The sequence below is a fragment of the Euleptes europaea genome, chromosome 11 (assembly GCF_029931775.1).
Source record: "Euleptes europaea isolate rEulEur1 chromosome 11, rEulEur1.hap1, whole genome shotgun sequence".
NCBI lineage: Eukaryota > Metazoa > Chordata > Lepidosauria > Squamata > Sphaerodactylidae > Euleptes > Euleptes europaea.
This window is the reverse complement of record NC_079322.1, coordinates 66,977,759-67,005,236: the sequence shown is the minus strand read 5'-3', so window position 1 is coordinate 67,005,236 and position 27,478 is coordinate 66,977,759. Positions and strand designations below refer to the sequence as shown.

At 45.2% G+C, this 27,478-nt stretch overlaps 1 protein-coding gene across 1 annotated transcript; it reads left to right on the top strand.

Annotated features, from left to right (window-relative positions):
* The first annotated feature begins 2,854 nt into the window (after positions 1–2,854).
* Positions 2,855–26,677, top strand: GTPBP4 (GTP binding protein 4). The gene is made up of 17 exons (XM_056857288.1): positions 2,855–2,941; positions 7,084–7,254; positions 8,335–8,438; positions 10,290–10,426; positions 12,393–12,493; positions 13,365–13,457; positions 16,035–16,226; positions 16,320–16,385; positions 17,845–17,934; positions 19,442–19,552; positions 19,765–19,845; positions 19,954–20,005; positions 21,250–21,350; positions 22,433–22,630; positions 23,559–23,624; positions 25,444–25,587; positions 26,492–26,677. Exons 1-17 carry the CDS (start codon positions 2,894–2,896, stop codon positions 26,642–26,644), a joined length of 1,908 nt encoding a protein of 635 aa, XP_056713266.1. The 5' UTR covers positions 2,855–2,893; the 3' UTR covers positions 26,645–26,677.
* The last annotated feature ends 801 nt before the right edge of the window (positions 26,678–27,478 follow it).

The following is a 27,478-nucleotide window of genomic DNA, read 5'->3' as shown; positions in this document are numbered from 1 at the left end:
TTGGAATTTTCTTTCCTGACGTTTCGCCAGCAACTGTGGCAGGCATCTTCAGAGTAGTAACACTGAAGGACACTGTCCTTCAGTGTTACTACTCTGAAGATGCCTGCTACAGTTGCTGGCGAAACGTCAGGAAAGAAAATTCCAAGACCACAGTTACACAGCCCGGATAACCTACAAGAACCAATAATTAGTATTTACTTACAACAGTTACCAGGAAACTATACGTTGTGTGAACAAATGATGCTTCGACATGCCTTTTTGGGGGGCTTAGCTAACCCTGTGTCCTTTTCAAGAAAACAGCAACTAGCTATTGCACAAAAATGAATGTATGTTTTGTAGGTAGGATTGCTGATCTCCATGCAACAGAGATCAGTTCACCTGGAGAAAATGGCTGCTTTGGAAGGTGGACTCTCTGGCATTATTTTATTATTATTTATTTTTAGTCTTACACCCTGCTCTATGTCCCAGCCGGAGCCTGGCTCCGAGCAGCTAACAACCGTGAAACACAATACACATATATATAAGTTAAAAGTCAATCAATACAATAAAAATTATTATTAATTACCGGTAATCAGTTGGTGCTAAAATCATCATAGAGGTCCACAGGGAAAAACAATCAGAGTCCATAGTTAAACAGTATAAGATGGACATTTATGAGAATAGGGGAAGGGAGGCCAGCTACGATGGATACCGTTGCTGTCTTGAACCCATCGGCCTGGCAGAACACCTCAGTCTTACAGGCCCTGCGGAACTGAGCAAGGTCAATACTCCATTGACCAAAGTCAATACCCCATTGAAGTCCCTCCCTTCCCCATACTCCGCCCTCCTCAGGCTCCATCCCCCAAATATCCAGGTATTTCCCAACCCGGAGCTGGCAACCTTATTTGTAGGGTTGCCAACGCTGGCTTGGGAAATTCCTGATGATTTGGGGGAGGAGCCTGGGGAGGGCAGAGTTTGGGGCGAAGTGTGAGCTCAGAGGGAAATACAATTCCATATAGTGTGCCCTGCAAAGTCACCATTTCCTTCCTTCAGGGTAGGGTTGCCAACCTCCAGGTACTAGCTGGAAATCTCCTGCTATTACAACTGATCGCCAGCTGATAGAGATTAGTTCCCCGCTTTGGCAATTGGACTCTATGGCATTGAAGTCCCTCCCCAAACCCCGCCCTCCTCAGGCTTCGCCCCCAAAATCTCCCGCTGGTGGCAAAGAGGGACCTGGCAACCTTACTTCAGGGACCTGTTTTATCTCAAATTTGAAAATGCGGGCAAAACACTGGGAAACGCAGGGGGAGAGCAAAGCAAATTCTGACGGCTGGAAATCGCATGCATAATCAACACAAAGACCTGAAGTTGAAGTCGTTGGAGCAGTGAGGGCGAGTGAAACAACCATGCATAAAAGCCCCAAGTAGTACAATTTTAGTGCTTTGAAACTCAAAAGCAATTTTAGTGCTTTGAAGATTTGTGAACAATGCCTTATTAATCTGTCACATAACATCAAGCTCACCTTAGGGTCCATAGTATAAAATTGAATTATCTCATGTACTCAAACTCTGTCTCTTAAGGCACTCCCATAACCCAAATTCCGTCTCAATGGAAACATCAATCATCATGTGGCTTTAACATAACAGGCTGCAGGGCTTGAATGCATTAAAGTGTTTGTAAAGTCATTTACCTTCCAGGATGATAAGGCAGCTGTCAACACACCCTGAGAGACTGTAGTGTCTGTGGTTTTATCTGCCTTTTTGTGTGATGAGTAGTGCTCGTTAATTAATTACTGAAATTAAGCGGTGAAAGGGATTAATCGATCGCTTGGCTGACTGGACGAAAAATGCTATTCAAATGTACCGACAGTTGCCAATATGTTATTATTTGTTCGGCGGAAGCTACCTTTGGGAGGAAAAAAAATAAGCCAGGGGAAATTAGGAAAGAAGGTGCAATTAAAACAACAACAACAACAACAACTTTCTTTATGCCTTAGGAGGGAAATTATCTCCCAAATAGAATGAGAAATATTGTCGAAGGCTTTCACAGTCAGAGTTCATTGGTTCTTGTAGGTTATCCGGGCTGTGTAACCGTGGTTACCACGGTTACACAGCCTGGATAACCTACAAGAACCAAAGAATGAGAAATGTTGGGAGCCAAATTTGTCTGGAAGCAACAGAAGCATGATGGCTGGCCGTGGTGCTGAAGTCTTCAAGAGCTCTTCTGCATGTGTTCATAGTCACTTAAGAACATAAAAACATAAGAAAGGCCCTGCTGGATCAGACCCAGGCCCATCAAGTCCAGCAGTCTGTTCACACAGTGGCCAACCAGGTGCCTCTGGGAAGCCCACAAACAAGACTATATACACACACACACACACACACATATATATATATACATATATATACACACACACACACACACACATATATATATACATATATACATACACACACACACACACACACACACATATATATATACATATATACACACACACACACACACACACACACACATATATATACATATATACATATACACACACACAAACATATATATATATACATATATACATATACACACACACACACATATTTATATATATACATATATACATATACACACACACACACACACATATATATATAAAGAAAGAAATTGGACATATAAACAGCACCGAAAGGGATTTTATGCCAGCTGGCCCACGCAGCCACGCTTGGCCCTGCGCTTCACACCCCCGAGCGCAAGAGGGCGCTGCAGGAAAGACCCGGGACGCCCGCGACTCGCTCGTTCCTCACATCTCGCCCCGGCTTGCTCTTCTCGCGAGCGTGGCCGGCGCCGGAAGTCCTCCTTCCCCCTCCGCTCCTGCCTCTCCGCGTTCGGCGAGCGGCCGGGCGAGCACGCCGCCGCCATGGCGCTCTATCACTTCAAGAAGATCATGGTGGTCCCGTCCGCTAAGGTAAAGCCCGACCGGCGGCGGCGGTTCGCGAGCGCCCCCTTCTTGCGCGGCTGCGCTATTGCCGCGGCCGCGTTCCCGGGAGCGTGGCGTGGCGTGCCGGGCCTGAGTCCACGTGTCGGGAGGGGAGGCGTCGTCGTCCTCCTCTCGGCCACCGCAGCTGCGTTTCGGAGCGGCCCTGGGTTGCTTTTAACGGGGCAGGGCTTCGAGAGGAGGCGCTCTGTTCAGTACGGGAGCTTTTCCTGGTGCATTTCTGCCTGCACGTTGTAACCGTGGCCCAAAAGATCTTTCCTGTAATAATTGGCATCCAGACTGCTAGGGAAGCTGGGGGAAGGAATGTCTACCTAGATGCAGGCTTGCTCTCTGGGCGCTTTCAGTAAGTGGGTTAAGAGTCATTTTCCTGGTGCATTTCTGCCTGCATGTTGTAACCGTGGCCCCAAAGATCTCCCGGTAATAATTGGCATCCAGACTGCTAGGGAAGCTGGGGGAAGGAATGTCTACCTGGATGCAGGCTTGCTCTCTGGGCGCTTTAACTAAGTGGGTTAAGAGTCATGGAGTGTCAGATAATTAAGAGGTGACAATGGTCAATTAGATATATATGATAACAACACGGGTGATGTATTATAAAGAATTAGATAATAAATACAAAGAGAGTAACAATAATAATAAATGGACAGAGGAGGGGAGAGGGGAAGTCATATATATATATATATATATACATAATTTGTTAAATGATAAGATAGAACTTATTAGATCATATAATATGTTAATGGATATTTGTAACTGAATTTGAATTAATTAGAAAAATAAAAAAAATTATATAAAAAAAAGAGTCATGGAGTGTCAGGGTGAACGATAAACAATGATAGGAGGAACTGGATGAAAACTGCAACTGTACTGAGTCACCTTTCTGTAATACAATCAGATATGCGTAACTTGTTGATGTATCGTCATAACTTGAATTTGGATAAATATCTCTTCCCCAGTATAATCGGGACTCAGAGATTTCTGCCCATTAGAGCCTCTGGGTCGCTGCTGCCAGCATAAACTCTTCTTGAAATAACGGTTCGGGTCTCTATTTCCCCCACGAACCTCTGGTTTACCATATCAATGTGGAGCTATTGCTAGCACTGGGAATCCTGCGGGGGTGGGGAAGAGTAGCCATCCCTGTCCCTAGGTAGCTTTTTAAAAAAAAATCTGGATCTGCCGCTGTCTCCATATTTCTGGGATGTAGCTGACAGTAGATGAGGCTGCGCCCCGAGGAGCTTGCCATATTAATAGCCAGGGAGGGAGAGGAGCGAGTGACGGGGCAAAAGGGGTCGCATGTGGGCCAACGCAGGCTCTTGAATTGGTGCCAAATCCATTTCCTAGGCAGATGTATTTGCTACAGGCTTGCGGTGCAATGTAGCACTACTGTATATCACTCCCCTCCCCCCCACAATATACCCTCCTTTTCAGACCAGCTGCTTGCTCTGCAAAAAGCTGGTCTTGCTTAGAATGCTTTGCATGCATTGCCTACTGAATCAGAGGAGCATGCCCATTATGTTAGATGCTGTGGAGCACAGGCAGGATGGTGCTGCTGCAGTGGTCATGTTTGGGGCTTCCTAGAGGCACCTGGTTGGCCACTGTGGGAACAGACTGCTGGACTTGATGGGCCTTGGTCTGATCCAGCATGGCTTTCCTTATGTTCTTATATTCTCTCCAGGATCAGAGGAGCATGCCCATTATATTAGGTGCTGTGAAATACAGGCAGGATAATGCTGCTGCAGTCGTCTTGCTTGTGGGCTTCCTGGAGGCTCCTGGTTGGCCACTGTGTGAACAGACTGCTGGACTTGACGGACCTTGGTCTGATCCAGTGGGGCCTTTCTTATGCTCTTATGTACTGCCATACTTGAAAGGGCTTCTTGTTGTACATGGTGTCATGGCAGAGGATGCAGTTGTTGTTTTTGCCTGAGTGCCAACGGCTTCGACATTTATGTGTGAAGAGTCGAGAATGTTCAGTCTGGAGAAGAGGAGGTTGAGGGGGGACATGATTGCTCTCTTTAAGTATTTGAAGGGCTGTTAGAGGAGGGCAGTGAGCTGTTCCTGTTGACAGCAGAGGATAGGACTCACAATAATGGGTTTAAATTGCATGCGGAAAGATCCCAGCTGGATATTAGGATTTTTTTTTTTACAGTAAGAGTTGTTCAGCAGTGGAATCAGCTACCTAGGGGGTGATAAACATGCCTGCGGATGGCAGTAAGAGAGGAGGGAGGATGAGATTTGTGCATAACCACACACGCACTGGGAACAAGCTGTGCCTCAGTGGCATTACTTGTGCCTTGGGCATTTCTCCCGCATCTCCAGTCCCACTGGTATTGCCAGTACATCCGTGGCTTCCCTTAGTAGCTTGGGCAGCCCCTGTATACTGAACAAAACGGTGTGGCATACCGCTGATTGTTACACATAATTGGGGTTGCCTGCCTATATGTTGTCAAATAATTATTTGTGCCACACCCTGTGAAATACTTTACACCAGTGTGATGTACTGGTTAAAGTCTTGGGCTAGGGTTTGGGAGACCCAGGTTCAAATCCTCACTCTGCTATGAAAGGTCGCTGGGTGGCCAGTCACACACTCTCAGCCTGACCTCCCTCACAGGGTTGTGGTTGTGTGGAACAGCGTAAGCCTCTTCAGGTCCCCATTGGGGAGAAAGGCAAAGCATAAGTAAAGTATTTAAATAAAATCCTGATTTAGGATTTCAGTGTATTTTTGTGGTGATCATAGCGAAAAGAAACCCCTGCTGAGCAAAGCACGGCTGAAGTTCTCGCACAAGCATAGTCTTAGTTTGGTGTGCAGACTGATTCTTCTTTCCTTTCCTGGTCCCTGTACTGTGTATTATTGGGTGCACCTAAGCAGTTTTAATTGATGTTGCTCAGAGCTTAAAGCACAGCCTCTTCTATCCCCTTCTCTTTCTTTGGCTGTTTCTTCCCCGGGCACAGGACAGAACTGATCATCTCCAACCAAGAAAGCTGTGTCTGTTTGCCCCACATATTGCTGTATTTATCCAAATGGATTTTAAGGTCCATATCCGTTTTCTGTTGATTTGTTAGGCATCCATTGAAGGCTTGTAAGTTTCATTGGAAGGCCAGGCCCTCTGCAGCACTGGAGTAAGATTGACCCGGGTTGAAGCGGACATCCTTAGCTCAGTGGTGGAGCACATATTTTTGCATGCAGCTGATCTCAAGTTTATTGCCTGGCATTCCCAGTGAAAAAGATCTTGGCCTGAGACCGTGGTAAAACCTCTGGTAATCAGAGCAGATATTTTCATGCGCTTGGCAGAGTGCGTCAGGCTCTATTCCTGGATGAATATTATGTCTTGTGAGCACATTATGTCTTGTGAACACATTTGTGCTCCTTTGTATAACTGTGGATTGTAACTATCCAGAGAAGTTCTTATTGCACTTAAGAGTTGTAAGTGCTTCTGTTCCCTTGTCTGGGAAGCAACAGTTTTTCAAAGGCCTTATTTCTGAGTAAACTTGTTCATTAAAACTAGCTGTTTGCGACATAGTTTTGGGTTAATTCTTCAGAACAAGTTGTACCCCTCAATCCTAATATTCCAATTGTGAGTGTCATCCCACCAAGTTTCAGTAATGTCTGTTAGGTCATAGGCCCCTTCCTGTGTAGACAACTGGGGAAGGCAATGGCAAATCACCCCATAAACACAGTCTGCCTGGTCAACATCAGGATATGACATCACCCCATGGGTCAGTAATGACCCGGTGCTTGCTCAGGGGACTGCTGTTACCTTTTGACCCCTTCCTGTGTTAGGACTTCAAGTTCATCCTGCTTGTTTCCCATACTCTGTGCATTAGTGTAGAGACATTGGAATCCATGGTTTGTGTGCCCTGAGGATCTCGTTTCTGTAAAGTCCTGCAAGTTAATGTTTCCTCACATATGTGTCACTCTCTACAAATCAGGCTCAGAGACCATGCCCAGCGCAAGGTTACCTAGTGAGCTTTGTGGCAGAGTATAGATTTGGACCCAGGCCTTTCAGATCCTAGTCTGGAGCTTTACCCACTACACCACAACTCTTTATTTAAATATTTATATATACTGTTTGCAATAATCAAATCTCTACCAATTACTGTTCTTTCTTTAACTACAGGACTTCATAGATTTGACGTTGTCCAAGACCCAGCGAAAGACTCCTACTGTCATTCATAAACATTATCAAATTCACCGCATCCGGCAGTTCTACATGAGAAAAGTAAAATACACTCAGCAAAATTACCACGACAGACTCACCCAAATCATAATGGATTTCCCCAAGCTAGATGTAAGTGGAAAGGGGGGAGGAATAATTTTTGCTCACAGTTATATTTTGCAAGGTATATAAATAACTATATTTATATTCCGAGTTTGTGCAGATATCTCTTTTGGAGAAGAAGTACAGACTTGATCTTTTCTTTTGAAAAGCTTTGAAGATTCTATTTGTATGTTTTAATATATGTTGATAACTTTTGAGGGAAATGTTGACCGCTTTAACTACAGTGAAAAGTACATTTGTAGAGGGATATATGTCAATTTTTTATATTACTGTGTCATGCAATTCTGTAGGATTTCTTGTGCAATTCGTATTTGGGTGTGAAAACTTTAACCTAGCTTTGTAGCAGTGCTTTCGACAAGGTAAATAGTAATCTCTTTTGAAGGCCTATTATTTAGGCTATAAAATGATGTCTCCTTCTGAAATGTCATCAGTCAGGGAGGGAGTGTGCAGACTTTTGTGGATCTCTTTCCCAATTAAGAGTTCCTTGGAGCTTGGAAACTTCCATAATTACTACACCAACCTGGGCTGATGCAATGGAGGATGTCATCATTTCCATTGACTTCTGCGTTGCCCATCCTTTGGAAGCTGCATGGTTGAATTACTCTTATGTGGTACAGCTCGGTCTGTCTTTAGTATCGGTTTTACTGTGCGTAGCGCTTAGACAAGGAGAACATGAGGTTGAGCAACGCCTTATGAAAGGTTCAGGGCCAGAAAGAGTGAACAAATCTTGTTTTTCAGAACTCAGTGTGGACACCACGTTTCTGTTCTTCCTTTCCAGCATTAAAAACTCATCGAGTTGTGCTAGCCTAGTGGAATTTTTTACTTTCTTCTGCTGAACAGTTGACCGGCAGCCACCCCCATGCAGGGTCGCAAACTCGGTTTTGAACACCATACATGTTCAAAAATACTTTACTGTTTGATGTGGGAAGGTGCGATTGGAGGAGGAAACGATCTTCTTTGGGTTTATAGAACTCATTTCTTGGGCCTTTGGATCCTGGCCACATTTCTTAGTAAAGGCTAAACTACTGAAACGCGTGTATCTTCCTAAGAGAATTTTTTTTAAAGTGATGTATTTTGGTTCTCTTTCAGGACATTCATCCATTTTATGCAGATCTGATGAACGTTCTTTATGACAAAGATCATTACAAGTTGGCTTTGGGGCAAATTAATATCGCTAAAAATCTGATTGACAAGTAAGACATATTCATGTTTTGTTTATATGTAAAATGTTCATTTAGATTGTTGTGGAGGTTCTGTCCCAGCAGTAGAGTGAATGCTTTGCATGTAAAAGTAACCAAGGTGGATCCCCGATATCTCCAGTTAATGGATCTCTAGTTGGAACTGCAAGGAAGGGCCCTCACCAGCTTAAGACTCTGGAGCAGTGGTATTCACTGTGGCTCATGGAGAGCCAGGTTTGCAATTACCATCAACCAAAAGGAGCCACATGATTATGCTACAGCCTGTGTGCCACCCCACCAAACACACGTGTACTGTGATCTAAGATAGAAATGAAAAGATTACAGTTCTATATGCAGAGCCATTGTGGTGTAGTGGTTAGGAGTGGCGGACTCTAAACTGGAGAACCAGGTTTGATTCCTCACTCCTCCACGTGAGTGGCGGACTCTAAGCTGGTGAACCGGGTTGGTTTCCCCACTCCTCCACATGAAGCCAGCTGGGTGACCTTGGGCCAGTCACAGTTTTGTCAGAACCCTCTCAGCCCCACCTACCTCACAAGGTGCCTGTTGTGGGGAGGGGAAGGGAAGGTGATTGTAAGCTGGTTCGAGACTCCTTAAAGGTAGAGAAAATTGGCAGATAAAAAACAACTTAAAAAATAAAAAGTAATAGATTTAAATTACGGGCGGAAAAATACCTGCTGGATATTAGGAAAAAAATTTTTTGCAGTAAGAGTTGTTCGACAGTGGAATCAGCTACCTAAGGAGGTGGTGAGCTCCCCCTCACTGGCAGTCTTTAAGCAGAGGCTGGACAAGCACTTGTTAGGGATGCTCTAGGCTGACCCTGCATTGAGCAGGGGGTTGGACTAGATGGCCTGTCTGGCCCTTTCCAACTCTGATTCTATTATCCTAGATAGTCAGCCAGTCATGTAGAAGGGGCAGTAAAATCAGTTTAAAAAACCCACTCTGTGGCCAGCTTGCTTTCGTCCCAACATCCGCATAAGTGCTGGGATGAGAGTATAGAGTGCTTCAAAGAAGGGTGGGCTGTTGTTGGAGAAGGGCATGTTGCTCCCATCCCCAGCTTGCACCTTACCAGCCCTCCAGTCCTTGCAGTGCCAGCTGCTTCAAGGTGGGAGCCACCTGCCAACCACGAGTCCTATAGGGCAGGGGTCTTCCTTGCTTTCCTGGAACATGAGGCAGGGGCCACAATGGAGAACAGTACCCAGAAGAGCCACTGGAGGCTCCCAAGACACTGAGTATTAGTGGCCTGGAGAGTCACTGCTAGCCATAGTACTAGACAGTACTGAGCTAGAGGGACCGGTATTTTTGCTCCATGTAAGTCAGCTTCATGTAAGTCAGTTTTGGCCAGCATTTCGGGGTTTGCTAAAGTTTCAGGATTTTATAAAGCTTCTTCATGATATGGAGGAGAGCCAGCGTGGTGTAGTGGGTTAAGAGTGGTGGTTTGGAGCGGTGGACTCTAATCTGGAGAACCGTGTTTGACTCTCCATTCCTCCACATGAGCGCCGGACGCTAATCTGGTGAACTGGATTGGTTTCCCCATTCCTACACATGAAGCCAGCTGGGTGACTTTGGGCTAGTCACAGCTCTCTTAGCCCCACCTACCTTACAGGGTGTCTGTTGTGGGGAGGGGAAGGGAAGGTGATTGTAAGCCGGTTTGAATCTTCCTTAAGTGGTAGAGCAAGTCGGCATATAAAACCCAATTCTTCTTCCTCTCCTCCATACTTACTCTGCCCAGTCTCCTTGCGAAAGTCCCAGCCTTGTGTTCAGGTACTGGGGTGGGGCAAAAGGCCATGAGTGTAAAATTTTCCTTGGGATCAGAACTCAGGTTTGTTTTCCCAATCTGCAACACAGTGTCGCCAAAGATTACGTTCGGTTGATGAAGTACGGCGACTCCCTTTACCGATGCAAGCAGCTGAAGCGGGCCGCCCTGGGACGGATGTGTACGATCATCAAAAGGCAGAAGCAGAGTCTGGAGTACTTAGAACAAGGTGGTGTATCTCGGCTGTGGTAGCGGGACAGTTAACCTGTCTAAATAGGACTGTCATGAATCTAAGAAGCAGTGAGGCCCGTCTGTCTGTCGGTCCCAGTTGAACTTCCTGGTGTGCATCAGTTTTCCAGCCAAGTCACCGCCCATTATGGTATAGGGCAGTGATGGCGAACCTTTTAGAGACCGAGTGCCCAAACTGCAACCAAAAACCCACTTATTTATCGCCGAGTGCCAATGCGGCAATTTAACCTGAATACCACCCCCAGAGGGGGCCCAGAGGGAGAGGCTAGGGTTGCCAAGTTCCTCTTCGCCATGAGTGGGAGGTTTTTGGGGTGGCGCCTGAGGAGGGCGGGGTTTGGGGAAGGACTTCAGTGCCATAGAGTCCAATTGCCAAAGTGGCAATTTTTTCCAGGGGAACTGATCTCTATTGGTTGGAGATCACCTGTAATAGCAGATCTCCAGCTAGTACCTGGAGATTGGCAACTAGTTCCTTAGTGTTTTCTCTCTACATATCAAGACAAATGGAAAGGGGTTTGGAGGATAGCTTGTGGGCACTTCAAAGGTGGAATAGGACTGCACGCCCCTCCGCCCGCACGGACCCAGAGGGTGCCGGAGAAGCCGCTGGAGGGAAAGAAGGAAGGAAGGAAGGAAAGAAGGGAAGGGAGGGGGAAAGGGAAGGAAGGGAGGGAGAGAAAGAAAGAAAAAGAGAGAGAAAGGGAGAAAGAAATGGAGCAAGGGAGAGAAAGAAAAGGACAGAGGGAGACAGAAAAAGAAAGAGGCCATTTATGCATGGGAGGTTTTGCCTTGGATTTGCCACTCGGTGGGGCGCGGCGGCAGGCTTGCGAGAGGCGAGCAGGGTGGGGCAGAGGGCGCCTCCTTGGCACCCACCGACCAGCCATGCCCCTCCGCCCGCACAGGCCCAGAGGGCGCCGGAGAAGCCGCCGGCCATGCCGAGTGTGAGCGCTCGGCTTCTGTTCCCCGCTCTCCCACCCGCCTGGCTGGCCGCGCACGCTCCAGCGGCGGCAATGGCGGCAGCTTCTGTGGGAGAGTCCGGAGGCCACCGCCAATCATGTCGGAGGTTCCCCACCCCTGTGCTACAGCCTCCCCCATCCGGGGTGGGGCAGAGCCGGAAAGGCCAGCGGCTTGGAGGAACCGTGCGTGCCGGCAGAAAGGGCTACGCGTGCCGGAAGTGGCACCCGTGCCATAGGTTCGCCAACACGGGTATAGGGGAACACATCTGTGATGAAAGTTAGAGAATAGACCCCTCCAGTCAGCTAAGCGGCTGCTTTTACTGATTTTGGGAGGGTGGGGATAGCCTAGGGTCAGCTGGGTGTGCCTGTATATAATTGCTTCTGCTTTTAAATTTAGGTGTTCAAAGAAATCACTTTCCCTCCATGGTGCCTGGGGTGTGGGCATAGAGTAGGAAAAGATGAAGGTTGTGTTTGGGCGGCCATTAGGAAATGTTGAGCAGGAGATGAGGCATCAGGGCCATAGACCTGTGCATGTTTCTGAAGCCCCATCGACATCTGGAGAGCTGGGTTTGATTCCCCACTCCTCCACATGAAGCTTGCTGAGTGGCCTTGGGTCAGTCGCAGTTCTCTCAGAACTATTTCAGCCCCACCTACCTCACAAGGTGCCTGTTGTGGGAAGGGAAGGAAATTATAAGCTGCTTTGAGACTCCTTAAAGTTAGAGAAAAGCGGGTATAAAAACTAATGCTGCCGCCTCCTCCTCTCTCTATTTAAACCTTAATGAGTGCAATATTTGTTTTAATAGTGATTCTGTATGAATTAGTTTTTATCCAGGCAATGTATATTGGTGCAATTTTATCCCTTTTTAAACTTTTTGTACATATGTAAGGAAATTTTTTGTAATGGCCTATGGCTAAACAAATAAATGAATTCTTCTCTCTATTTAAACCTCCTCCTCAGTGACAATGAGTGATGATTTTTCTTTTTCAACTTCTCAGTGCGTCAGCATTTATCTCGATTGCCAACCATCGATCCAAACACACGGACCCTTCTGTTGTGTGGGTACCCAAACGTTGGGAAATCCAGCTTTATAAATAAGGTCGGTGGACTTTTAAGTGTTGCTTCAGAGAAAATTAGTCATTTGAATTTAGCATGGATCCTGCGAGGATCCTGTTGCCTGTTAGCTTCACCAGTTTGTGTTACATTTCTTAGCTGCCAATTAGATTATAACGATGATGCCCCATTCTACATAGACTGTCAAGAGCTTCATAAAAGATCACACTGTGGTCACTTAGCCGTGAAGAAAGTAATGCATTCTCATCTATACTGTACTGGTTTATAAACTTTTATCATGTAAGAAATTAAGTTCAGTACGGATTGTAAATACCCTCTCTTTATATTATTTGAACACACGAAGCTGCTTGATGCTCAATAAACACTCACTGGCCCACTCAGACTGGCCACAGCCATGCAGGTTTTCTGGCTGAGGTATTCACTTCATCTGCTACTTCATCTTTTAAACTGGAGATGCCAGGGATTGAACCCGGGACCTTCTGCAGACTAAGCACAGCGTGGTGAAGTGGTTAAGAGCAATGGTTTGACGTGGTGGACTCTGATCTGGGGAACCGGGTTTGATTCCCCCACTCCTCCACATGAACGGAGGCTAATCTGGTGAACTGGGTTGGTTTCCCCACTCCTACACATGAAGCCTGCTGGGTGACCTTGGGCTAGTCACAGCTCTCTTAGAGCTCTCTCAGCCCCACCTACCTCACTAGGTGTCTGTTGTGGGGAGGGGATGGGAAGGTGATTGTAAGCCTGTTTGATTCTGCCTTAAGTGGTAGAGAAAGTTGACATATGAAAAACCAACCCTTCTTCTACCCCCAAGCCACAGCCCCTCTCATTTGAAAAGGTAATCATCAAGGAAGTGACAGAACGGCTTTTAAGGTATATCCCCCCTCTCTGTTTTTAAGGTGACAAGAGCTGATGTGGAGGTACAGCCATACGCATTTACGACAAAATCTCTTTTTGTGGGGCACATGGACTACAAGTATCTGCGGTGGCAGGTAAGGTCTCTCCCCCTGGCTGATATGATCCAATACCCAGTGTGACAAACCTTTTTTCCCTACTGAGGGGGATGCATGCAGCCTCCTAAGAATTTTTTGGGATCTTGGGTTGTTTTGACCTAGAAACCTTTCCCTCAGTTACCAGGTGTTGTAAAGGTAGCGAGTGTGTAGGGTTTGCATTCACTGCTGTGAGGGAAGTGTATGTGGTGCGCAAGAGGTTTATGGAGATCCCTGAGGCAGAATTTGAATACAAACAACAAAGAAGATTTATTTGTTTACAGGTTAGTCTCAGGAAATAGATCAGCAGCTCAAGTCTCCAGGCTGACAAAGGAGACCTGGCTGAGGCAAATAAATTTAAACCTGTTATGGCTTTAGAGCAGTGTTTCTCAACCAGGGTTCCCCGGAACCCTAGGGGTTCTGCGAGAAATCGCTTGGGGTTCCGCGAGAAATAGTGATGAATAGGCTAATCTTACGTAATCATATGTTGGGGTTCCCTGAGACATAAATATTGTTTCAAGGGCTCTGCAAGGGTAAGAAGGTTGAGAAACGCTGTTTTAGAGAGTAGTTAGAATTTTCTCTAATGCTTTCAGACACAAACAGGCTATTACTGATTAGCTAGGTTGGATCCTCTCACACACACTCAGGATTCCACCCACACCAGCCTGCCCTTTCCCAAGAATAAATCATAGAGTTGGAAGGGACCACCAGGGTCATCTAGTCCAACCCCTGCATAATGCAGGAAATTCACAGCTACCTCCTCCCCACCCCCAGTGACCCCTACTCCATGCCCACAAGATGTCTAGACAGAAACTCTTTTGATTTAATTTCAACCTGCGTGTTCTGGTCCAATCATCTGGGGCAACAGAAAACAACTTGGCACCCTCCTCGATATGACAGCCTTTCAAGTACTTGAAGATAGTTATCATATCACCTCTCAGTCTTCTCTTCAGGCTAAACATAAATGGTGCAAGGCCTAACAATTGGGAACGCTAGTCTCTCCCCGAGAGAGAGCTAAACCACTCTGTCACTCTACCAGGCAGTGCTACCCTTCACTCTGTGGCTGAGGGACATAAACTCATAATTTATCACGTACAAACATTATGACTATCTATATATACTGACTAAAATACATCCAAGGTTACAATCCACAATAATTCTACTGGCATAGAAGCAAGAGTCCTGTTGCAATCCTTTAAATTTGTTCTTCCATGTGTCATGGATATTTCTTCAACGATGCAACATCAGTAGATCAGCTGTAAATCAACTCTTCAGTATCCGTAGAAAAATAGCAATACATCATCTTCCTCAGCTGTAGTCTTTGATAGTTTCATGCTTCCTTAGCGTTCTGCCAGCTCTGTCCAAAAGCATGGGATTCGTCACCAGAACCACTGAGGACACCTGTCCAAATGTGCTGGGGATGGCCAATTGAGTGCAGTCTAGAGGCCTGAAGAGCCAGATGGATCGGTTTGCTTACCGTACAAGTTTTCAAAGTGTAAGGGACTATACCTAGCCCTGCGGCGGTCAGTTCCTGTGCTTTTAAAACTCAGCAATAGGCTCAGCAAGTTCAATGGGACTTACTCCTGTTGAATTTGTCATGTGCAGAATTGCGCCTTTGAGTACTTACAGGGGCATGAATTCAATCTTGAGTATTTTGGTTACCAGTTCTGTGAAATTCCATTTTAGTCTTTTAATCATGGCTAGTATTATTGGATAGGCTTAGAAGGCACATCAGTTGCCTTATGCAATATCAAAAAATCAATCAATTTAGCACCATGTTGTGACTCACGGGGGCCTTGGGCAGAGTTCTGTCCCAGCCCTGCCGCCTGAGATTCTTTTAGAGTGAAACTGTTGGGGATTGAACTTGTGGCCTTCTACATTTAGAGCATGTGCTCTTCCACTGAGCTATGATCTCTCCACTTTTCTTAAGGGAAAGAACAAGAGTCCAGTAGCACCTTAAAGACGTTCTTTCTGGCAGAGTAGGATCATCTGAAGAAGTGAGCTGTAGCGCATGAAAGCTTATAAAGGTAAAGGTAGTCCCCTATGCAAGCACTAGGTCATTCCTGACCCATGGGGTGACATCACATCTCGTTTCCTAGGCAGACTTTGTTTATGGGGTGGTTTGCCAGTGCCTTCCTCAGTCATCTTCCCTTTACCCTCAGCAAGCTGGGTACTCATTTTACCAACCTCGGAAGGATGGAAGGCTGAATCAACCTTGAGCCGGGTACCTGAAACCGACTTCCGTCGGGATCGAACTCAGGTCGTGAGCAGAGCTTTTGACTGCAGTACTGCAGCTTACCACTGTGTGCCACGGTGCTTTAGTAATTTTGTTAATATTTAAGGTGCTACTGGTCTCTTGCTCTTTGCTGCTGCTATTGACAGACTAACACGGCTAACCATCGTGATATATCTTAAGGGAAAGGTAACAGCTGTTGGTCATGTGGACATCGTGTGCCCCCTTTTGCCATAGCAGCTCTTCAGATGGGGGAGCTATTTTACCCTTTAACGAAATTGTTCTGCTTTTTTAAAAAACCTGTGAGACCAAATACCTGAGTTTGATTCCGTAGTCTTTCTGTTTAGGTGGTGGACACCCCTGGTATTTTGGATCATCCTCTGGAAGAGAGAAACACCATTGAGATGCAGGCAATAACGGCTCTTGCTCACCTTCGTGCCGCTGTGCTGTATATCATGGATATATCTGAGCAGTGCGGCCACAGCCTGGAGGAGCAGCTCGAACTCTTTAAGAATATTAAGCCCCTGTTTGCAAACAAGGTAAGGCTGGGATTATGGAGCATCAGTTACGGATCGCTTGTAGAAATCTGAGCAACAAATGTAGCTTAATGCGTCTTTCTTCTTTCCATTTAGCCTCTGTTAATTGTTGCCAATAAATGTGACGTGAAGAGGATTTCTGAACTGAGTGAGGAAAACCAGGTAGGAAGCTTTTACAAGGAGTTAGGGTGCGTATATATGTACCCGTATAAACTGGTACAGTGGCCCCCAAACTTGAGTCCTGGAGCACTTTTCAGGAGAGAAATTTGTCACGGAGCACTAATTTTCACCTAGCACCTATATACTAAACCGAATGACAGTAGTATTTTTCTTTCCAATCACTTCCCGGAGCACTAGGAGATGCTTTGCGGAGCACCAAGGGCTCCGTAGAGCACAGTTTGGGAACCGCTGAACCAGTAAATCAGCTTGCATTTTGCATGAGTGGATACGTTCCTGGCTGCCACTGCAAATTTCTCCATCTCTCAGTCCAAGAGCAATGCAATTGTGCCAGCACGTCCTCCGCTCAAACTGCAGGTATATCTTTACCTGCAGCTCTGTCCCTTTACCTGTCAGTTTTTCACTTCTAGTGAGAGCTTGTTTGCCTTCATGGCAACCTTAGCCTCACTATATGGGATACTGTAAGGTTCATATTTCAAGTTTTGACCATAATGTGGGGAAAATGTCAGATTCCCAGTCTTCTCTCTGTTATAGAATCATAGAGTTGGAAGGGACTACCGTACTAGGGTCATCTAGTCCAACCCCCTGCACAATGCAGGAAATTGACAACTACCTCCCCCACAACACACCCAGTGACACCTACTCTATGCCCAGAAGATGGCCAAGATGCCCTCCCTCTCATGATCTGCCTAAGGTCATAGAATCAACATTGCTGACAGATGGCCATCTAGCCTCTGCTTAAAAACGTCCAGGGAAGGAGAGCTCACCTCCCAAGGAAGCCTGTTCCACTGAGGAACTGCTCTGTTAGAAAGTTCTTCCTAATGTTTAGATGGAAACTCTTTTGATCTAATTTCAACCCATTGGTTCTGGTCCGACCTTCGGGGGCAACAGAAAACAACTCGGCCCCATCCTCTACATGACAGCCCTTCAAGTACTTGTAGATGGTTATCAGCTTGTCTACATCCTTCTTGAATTGTGGTACCTAAAACTGAACGCAATACTCTAGGTGAGGTCTAACCAGAGCAGAGTAAAGCGATACCATCACTTCGCATGATCTGGACACTATACTTCTGTTAATACAGCCCAAGATCTCATTTGCCTTTTTAGCTTTTATGTATACCAAGTCTCAGTTTTCCATCTATTCTGGAAGCATGCTAAATTTCCCACTTTCTGGTTCAGAAAAGTCCATTTCTTCTTCTTCTTCTTCCCCCTGAACTCCCTCCATAAATATTGACATGTATAGAGCCCCTGGTTTGGTCAGTATATGCACAACTTATCACCTGTCAGTTGCTGTAAATCCTGATAAATGTTTTATAGATTATTCATTTTATAATGATCTGGTATTATTTAAGTTCTTTAGAAACAAGTGACAGAAAATATTTCAGTTGTTGGAAAAATTTAAGGGACTGTTCGTTAATTCAAGCATGTCCATTCCCTGCTCTAGAAAATGTTTGCGGATTTAGAAGCAGATGGACTTCCCATAATAGAGACAAGCACCCTCACTGAGGAAGGAGTGATTCAAGTTAAAACTGAAGTGAGTATGTTCTCTCGCTTGTACAAAATATATTCTAGACCCACAGTTTGGGCTTGATCCAGAGGGCCTTGAGTATTGTGCTTGCGCAAGAACTTTCATACCTCTTACACAACTGAGCTTTTGAAAACTAATGTGTGGAGCCAAGGAGTTGGATGAAGGGTGTTGTGGAATCCAGCCTGTACTGTTCTATATTGTTTTTTACATGTTTGGTCTGAATCGTGTAAAATATTTGCGACACATGGGTAAAGAAAAAAGAGATACTTGGCTAAAGCCAACTGCATTATCTCTTGGGATAGTTTTCCAGGTTCTTTAGAAAAAGTAACTGCAGTAGCCCCAGTTTCCTTGTGATTGAGTCTCTGTGTTTGCTCCGGAGATTGACAAACCTATTCAGTGAACCTGTTTGACAAGTGAGCATGTCTTCCACAATGACATGGGAATTTGTTCTGCAAGAGTGTCTTCTTTAGTTGCATCTGATGTTGGCCGGTTAATCCCAAATATTAGAAGTCAGAATATTTTTTGGGGGTGTGTTCACTTCATTGATACCCCACCTTTCTCCCTCATGGGGACGCCCAACAGTATATGTTGTTCTCCTCTCCTCCATTTTATCCTCAAAACAACCCTGTGAGGTGGGCTCGACTGAATGAGTGTGACTGGCTCACCTACAGGTTACCAGCAAGGTGTAGTGGTTAAGAGTGGTGGACTGTAATCTGAAGAACTGGGTTTGATTCCCCACTTCTCCACATGAGTGGCGGAGGCTAATCTGGTGAACCGGGTTGGTTTCCCTACTCCTACACATGAAGCCTGCTGGGTGACCTTGGGCTAGTCACAGATCTCTTAGAACTCTCTCAGCCCCACCTACCTCACAAGGTATCTGTTGTAGGTAGAGGAAGGGAAGGTGATTGTAAGCCGGTTTGAGACTCCTTAAAGGTAGAGAAAACCAGGATATAAAAAACAACTCTTCTTCTTCTTCAGACTAGCTTGCATGTCAGAGTGACGAATGGAACCTGGGTCTCCCAGAATGTAGTCTGACACTCGTAACCACTAAACCGCTGTAACTCTGGGAATGATATTTTCTCTCTTTACACAGCTGCCTACAAACATTTGTCCTTCCATCCCTCTACAGCAACATGTCTGAAGTAAGGGTTGGACCACCCCTGGCACGCACAGTTCCCCCCCCCCCATCTCCTTTTCAGTGTTAATCACAGTGTAGCCTGACATCTACATCAGTGCCAGTGGCTACTATAATTAGTTTGAATCCAGGCCTTGAAGCTCTTTTGGAATCCCTTGTTTGCATTAACCTTGGTGCCTGCAGAACTCGACACCGTGGTCAGTGCTGAGAAGGAAACAGTGTGTGGGAGCTTGGTGAAAGGGAGATGGTGAAAGGGAGCATGCGAGTCGGAGGGGTGCTCCCTATTCCTGAATCTATAAGAGGTCAGCAAACATGATAGCTGCAGGGAGTCAGTATTCATTTGCACGCTGTTTGAATTAATATGTCATATGCTTGCAGGCCTGTGATCAACTCCTGGCTCATCGTGTTGAAACCAAAATGAAAGGCAACAAGGTGCATGATGTCTTGAACAGGCTACATCTAGCTCTCCCAACCCAAAGAGACAACAAGGTTGGTTTGGTGTTGTTGTTATAATTTTTTCCCCATTGTGAAGTAGAGATATAAACAATATTTTGTCTGCTTATTTCCAATATGCCATGGTGACTCCCCAACATGTGACCATGATTGCTTAGTAAAGGTTTATTATGGCAAATAGAAGAATCCCAGTACTTAAATACAAATAAATAAACAAATAAATGTTGATGTTATACTTTTTGTCTCAGGAAAGGCCTCCTTTTATTCCGGAGGGTGCCTTGCTGCGCAAAAAACGCATGGAGGTTGTTGACATGCCTAAGAGGAAACTGGTAAGCACGTCTTGAAAAGTTTCTCTTCTGTGGATTTGGGGCGCAATTCCAACATTTTTTAGGAACTCTAGAAATAATGCCCGTACTAATGGCTGTGCTTTCTTGCAGGAGAAAGATCTGGAAATGGAACTGGGAGATGACTATGTTTTGGATCTTCAGAGTAAGTGTTAATATATTAATCCCAATGTTGTGCAGAACTTCAGCTGTTAGCATGTGAGGTCTTGGAGTGGAACAGTTCTAGCAAAACAAAAACAGTGCATCAACCTCAACAGTTGATGTGTGCATCCCCCCTATTACTGTATTGGATAAATCCACTTTCTTTTCCCCCCCTGTATTTAATTGTATGTTTTGCTATTGAAATTTTACAGCTATGCTCCATTCCTTATACTTGGGTTTTCAGGGTCAGTGGAGAATCCCATGACGTTTTTGTAGAGTTTTGGAGAGAATTTTGTTTATAAGCAAACCCCCAAACCTTTGTGTGTGTGTGTTAAGTGCCGTCAAGTCACTTCTGACTCAGGGCAACACTATGAATCAAAGTCCTCCAAAATGTCCTGTCTTTGACAGCCTTGCTCAGAACTTGCAAATTGAAGGCTGTGGCTTCCTTTATTGAGTCAATCCATCTCTTGTTGGGTCTTCCTCTTTTCCTGCCGCCTTCAACTTTTCCTAGCATGACTGTCTTTTCCAGTGACTCTTGTCTTATAATGTGACCAAAATACGATAACTTCAGTTTAGTCATTTTAGCTTCTAGGGTTAGTTCAGGCTTTACATAATACTTTACACTACCCTGAAATCAAGAGGACTGCCGGCTGAAAGAAACAAGGGATCAGCTAGGACATAACTAATGTTTGAAGGATGTGGGTGTTTCCTTCCATCGCTTCGGCAACTGCTGAGTTTGATGGGGCTCTTAAGCTGCAAAAAAGGATTGGAATTCATAAGAACATAAGAAAGGCCATGCTGGATCAGACCAAGGCCCATCAAGTCCAGCAGTCTGTTCACACAGTGGCCAACCAGGTGCCTCTAGGAAGCCCACAAACAAGACGACTGCAGCAGCATTATCCTGCCTGTGTTCCACAGCACCTAATATAATAGGCATTCTCCTCTGATCCTGGAGGTATGCATCCTAGCTAGTATCCCTTTTGACTAGTAGCCATGAACAGCCCTCTCCGCCATGAACATGTCCACTCTCCTCTTCAAGCCTTCCAAGTTGGCAGCTATCACCACCTCTTGGGGCAGGGAGTTCCACAATTTTAACTATGCGATGTGTGAAGAAATACTTTTATTTGTTTTGAATCTCGCACCCTCCAGCTTCAGCAGATGTCCCCGCATTCTGGTATTATGAGAGAGGGAGAAAAGCTTCTCCTTGTCCGCTCCTGAATTCCTTTATTCTCTTTCCCTTTGCTCTAGAATACTGGGATCTAATGAATCCGTCTGAAAAGTATGATAAGGTACCGGAGGTCTGGGAAGGCCATAACATCGCAGACTACATTGACCCAGACATCATGAAGGTAAGTGTTATGTCATTACTATAGTACTTTGCTGTGTGTAGAGTTCGTGTTGCAACAAGAATGTATGGGACTTGCCTGTGTCTCCTTTTCACTCCTCCTCGCCAAGGTGTAGGACGAGATGAAAGCACTGATTGGCTGACTGTATAAAAGTGTTACCCCGATGTTTCTTTGCTAAAGGTCCTGGCCTCATTACTCCTATTGGATCAAAAAGTGGCAGCTTGGTTGATGTGTTATGCTAATATCTTTTCCTGCCCCCAACTATAAAGTCCTCAAACCCACTTATATTTTTAAAGTATAGTCTTACCAGCATGGTGTGGGGGTTAAGAGCAGTGGTTTGGAGTGGTGGACTCTGATCTGGAGAACCGGGTTTGATTCCCCAAAACGCCACGAGTGGTGGACGCTAATCTGGTGAACTGGATTTGTTTCCCTGTTCCTATACATGAAGCCAGCTGGGTGACCTTGGGCCAGTCACAGCTCTCTCAGCTCCCCCACCTACCTCACAGGGTGTCTGTTGTGGGGAGGGGAAGGGAAGGTGATTGTAAGCCGGCTTGATTCTTCCTTAAGTGGTAGAGAATGTCGGCATATAAAAACCAACTCTTCTTCTTCTTTCCCCTCACCTCCCGTTCCCAGTATATAACTTTTCATTGCTGGGTTCATTCCTTTTGTGCCTTCTTCCCAAGGACAAGAGGTCTCCATGTCCTGAGAGACCAACAGGAAAGAGCCATAGCTCAGTGGCAGAGCATCTGCTTGCCACGCAGAAGGTCCCAGGTTCAATCCCCAGCGTCTCCAGTTAAAAGATCAGGTAGTAGATGATGTGAAGGACCTCTATCTGAGACCTGGGGAGCCGCTGCTAGTTGGAGTAGACAATACCATCCATGATGGATCACTGGGTCTGACTCAGTATAAGGCGGCTTCGTGCATTCTGCCAAAGCTGTTAGAACGTCAGCTGCTGAATTAAAACCAGAAGCCGATCAGAGTTGGTGATTGAGGATTGCCTGGCAAGCCAAAGTGCTGCTGGCCTCTCTGAAGAATCCACACTGGGAAGCCAACACACTGACGCCTTTCGTTCGATCTCTTCAAAGAAATTGCAACAGCTGGAGGAAGAGGAGGAACTCAGGCAAGCGGCCGGAGAATACGACAGTGATTCAGAGAGCGAAGATGACGAAATGGCGGGAATCCGGCAGTTGGCGCAACAGATTCGTGAGAAGAAGAAACTGAGGATGCTGGAATCCAAGGAGAAAGATACACAGGGGCCCAGGATGCCAAGGACAGCTAAAAAGGCAAGTGGAAGAAACCTTGTGGTGTCAGTCAAGTGTGATGGGTACAATGGCGGGGGGTTACGGGATTAAATTCAGTCTGCTGTGTCTCTTCCGTGTACTTGATTGACTGCATGTGTCATTGTGTCCCCCCTTTCCCATAGTTATGTTAGAATTAAGACAGGGAAATGCACAAGGACATATCGAGTCAGGCTTGTTGGTCTAGACGTGATGCTCGTTGTAGACGCGATAGTTCAGGTTCACTTTTCAGCCAGGCCCATGCCCAAGGGGAAAGGGAGGCCTTCGCTTCAGAGGAGCCACGCATTTTGCTTATGGGCGAGTCAAGGTTCAGTCCCCCAGCGCATACAATGAAAAGATCTCCGGTGTCAGGGGTTCAGAATTATCCTTTCCTGCTCGAGACCCTGGAGAGCCACTGCCAGTCAGCCTGAACAGTTCTGATGGATGAAGCAACTCAAAGTCAGTTCTGCCATGTACAAATACGTAGAAATAGTGCACAAATTGCAGTTTCCTTAAGATTTGCTCAAGTTGGAGCTCGTCTTGAATGTGGGGACTGCATCCCATTCGAGGTGGCTTTTATAATGATGCTAAGGATGGTTGTTCTGTTGCTATATTAATGGAAATGTTGTCTACCTACATTTTGCATTGTGGTATTGTGCATCTAGTAAGCATGGGTTGAATTTACCGTGCATGGATTTTAACATGTGTTGCGTTATGCCAAAGCAAAAAGGGGGCAGTGAAGCATGGTAGGGGGTCAAACTATGTTTTCTCATCCAGGTGCATCCAGCTGTTGCTTTCCGTGTACATTTTTTCACCACAGAGTATCTCTTGCGGTTTTCGTATTTAATGTCTTCCTTGTTCCTCAGTGCTGCATCAATACAAAATAAGAAATATATGGCTGATGCAGAAAATAACGGGTTCCTTGTTGCTGTAGGTCCAACGGAAGAAATTAGAGAAGGAGATGAGTGATCTTGGAGTGGACATGACAGACAAAAATGAAGTGAGTTACGTAAATACTATTTTTTAAAAGTTGGTTTTTGACGTACCTTGTTTTTGTTATTTTAACAGGTCATCGTTCCACTTCTTTTGGTTTCAGGAAATAGAGTAATGTTAAAGGAATACAGTAGGGGGAACCTTATCATTTGAATTCTCACTTGAAATCCCTATTGTTTCTGGAAAATTAAGTTTTGTCCTTTTAAAGCAGGATGTGTCCTACCCTTAAAATATTGAGTTGAATTCAGCAGCCTACCAGTGGAATTTGCTGATGGTCACGAACGGTTTCATGTTCTCTTTCTCCCAGCAGTTCTTTAAGACCCAGGAAAAGTTGATTCCTAAGGTGGCAGGATATAGAGCCCTGTGGTGCAGAGTGGTAAACTGCGGTACTGCAGTCAAAAGCTCTGCTCATGACCTGAGTTCAATCCCAACGGAAGTCAGTTTCAGGTAGCCGGCTCAAGGTTAACTCAGCCTTCCATCCTTCTGAGGTTGGTTAAATGAGTACCCAGCTTGCTGGGGGTAAAGTGTAGAACACTGGGGAAGGCAATGGCAAACCACCCTGTAAACATAGTCTGCCTAGTAAATGTCGGGATGTGATGTCACCTCATGGGTCAGTAATGACCCAGTGCTTGCACAGGGGACTACCGTTACCTTTTTAAGGTGGCAGGACACATTAGGACTAATGGCTGCATGGGTCGGGAGACTGCAGAGAGGAAATTGCCCTTCCTGTTTCTTCTGTCAGCAGAGCTGCTCTGATGCATGGGAAAGGAGAGAATTTTGCCTGTTTTCCTCCCTCAGTGCAATAGTGCAGTTTATTAGTCCACGTGGGTCCTGCAACCCTGGGAACCAACTTTTCCTGGTTCTGAAAGGACTGCTGGGAGGAGGGGGAACATGGAATGACCCATGATCGTTTTACATGTGACTAGCTGCAAACCTTTGACAAAAGTGACTTTAGCACAGTGTCTGATCACTTGAGCATCTAATTTAGAAGAAGTGGTTTCAGGAACATTCTGGGAAGCTAGCTGGGTCACAGCAAAGGTCCATCAGGTCCAGCATCCCATTTCCCACAGTTCTTCTGGGAAGCCCAGGAGCTGGGTGTGGAGGCAACATTTGTCTCATGGCTCTCCCCTAGCAAGTGCTAATCAGAGGTACACTGGAACATTTCATGGAGCCACCATAGCTGATATTTGTTGTCATAAGAAATAAGAAAGGCCATGCTGGATCAGACCAAGGTCCATCAAATCCAGCAGTCTGTTCACACAGTGGCCAACCAGGTGCCTCTAGGAAGCCCACAACAAGACGACTGCAGCAGCATTGTCCTGCCTGTGTTCCACAGCACCTTATATAACAGGCGTGCTCCTCTGATCCTGGAGAGAATAGGTATGCATCATGACTAGTATCCATTTTGTCGAGCTGGGGATCTGTGCTGAATCACTGGGTGGGGGGAGAACAGTTTTGAAATCTCCCCTTCCAGGATTCTCCATGAACTCTCAAGGGCTTGAGCCAGCTAACTGCTTTTTCTCCTTTTCTTTTAATTTGATGGACACTCAGCTATTCTCCACTTTCAATTCCCTCAGAAATATTTTGAGCTCACCGTGCCCTTTTTGATTTTTCTTTGGGTTGATTTATAGCCCTGTTCTTCTTCACACATGGGGAGTCCCCCAAGTCCGTAAAGGCCTCTACCATTTCCCCCCATACTTTTGTCATGCCAGTGGGCTATTACATGTAGTGGATTTGTCTGATTCCCTTTTGAAGTCACATGAGCTGGTTGTCACCACCATCACGGCTTATGACTGCATTTCACGGGGTTCTTTGTGACTTTTCAGGCTCATTACGTGGCCCAGGCAAGACGATCCCGTAGCGTGACCCGGAAACGTAAACGAGAGGAGTCAGAACCGCCCACGTCTGTTGCACGAAGTCGGAGCTCCTCACGTACACCTCGTGATGTATCCGGTCTTCGAGATGCAAAGGTCTGCTTTGGCTTATTAACATTGTTGACACTTTATAGTAATTTGTCTTAATATAAAACAGACATTTTGTGTTATTGTGATTAAATAGATGCTAGGGGTTTGTTTAAAAGCACTTTGAACTCAACTGAGTTCATGTAGTTTTGCTATAATATTTTGTGGGGGCGAGGATGAAGAATCTGGGTTCCATGGAACATAAATTGTTTGAACAGTCCTGAAAAGTACCTTTAAAAATTAACGATATATTGAAGCTCAATTTTTCATATGTCTCGCCATTCTTTTAATACTGTATTTTCAGAGTGCATTTGCTTTTTCTTTTAAGGGTGGGGGAGAAGACAGTTTACTTTGAGAAGCAAATTCACCGATACTTTTATACAGATGCACCAAGAGAGATGTTGGCGAAGCCTCTGACAGTGATTAGCTGAGATGTTCCCCAAAATCAGAGGGGCAGAGAAGGCAGGAAAACATAGGATGAAGAAGTGAAAGAAATAGTGCCCTAGTGAAATAAGATAACCCATAGCAAGGAGAGGTGCGTGGGGCCAGGAGCTCCAGTTAACATGTGAGCTTAAATAACCTATCAAAGTTTTTGTCTCTATAATCCAACAGCATTGCAGTGTTGAGATTCTGCGAGGGCACTTCCAATATTTGAAAGACCTGAGTTAGATCATTGTCCTGCTGCTTCTTGTAAAATGGATCTTGCTTACAGCAGGACATAATTTTCTCCAGTGTGTCCAGCTTCACATTTGTTTCTGGGAATATTCTTTAGTCAACCAAATCCACTGGGGGTGACATCTGATATGGCCATCTTTATAAAACAAAGTGACAGTTTGTTGCTTTTCAAGGTGTTTGGGAAAAGCTTAAGTACAGAAACATGATTGCACTTCTGTGACTTTATATCTTTGTGTAGATGGTGAAGAAGACTAAAACCATGATGAAGAAAGCTCAGAAGAAAATGAATCGGTTGGGCAGGAAAGGCGAGGGGGACAGGCACGTGTTTGACCTTAAGCCCAAGCATCTGTTTTCTGGCAAGAGGAAATCTGGTACAAACCAGAGAAGATAAGTGGCTAACAGTGGACGATAAAAGGAACGGCTATCTTTTACTAAAACAAATTAAAAATGTAAGAAAAACTTCTTGTGGAAATGTTTGAATTTTGGAAACGCCAAGAAATGTCCACAACCTAACCTAGTTATGTAAACTCATGTTCCTGAGGAAATGTAACAGCTTACTTCCAGGATAGGCCACATTATCTCTGCATGGAATGCTTGGAGGGTTGTTAAATCTATTTAACTGGTGGCTTAAACTTTGGTGTTTCAAATAGTCTTATTGAAGTCACACCATCACTTTAAACTAAGGATAGTAAACAGACTTATTGAACAAAGGGGATGAACCTGTAGCTTAATGGTAGAGCACATGGTTTGCATGCAGAAGGCTCCAAATTCAGGCCTTGTTGATCTTGGTTTTAAGGCTTTGGGCAGCAGGAGCTGGTAGAGGCCGGAGAGCTGAGTTTTGTATGCAACTTCTCTTTTACATTGCATGGGGGAAACTAATTAAGACAAGCTGGAAAACGTATGGTCTATAAAGGATGACTAAGGTGATAGAAGTGGAATATGTGATACAAGAGAAATGTAGCATTGTGCTCAACTTCTCAGGTTGCAGGATTTGTCTTGATATGAAAACAGCATTTCTCTTTAATTACTGTATGCAAGTTTTAAAAAACAGCCCCATCACAAACTGCTTTCGAAAGTCCTCTCTGCTTCAGAAAAGGCTGTTATTTAAGAAGTCCAAAAACCTCTTTATAGCATGGAAAATGAACTCTCCATATTTTGCCCATGTTTTTTTATTTTTGAGGGGGAAAATAAATTTGTACAAAATACATTTTTTTACTAACTTACA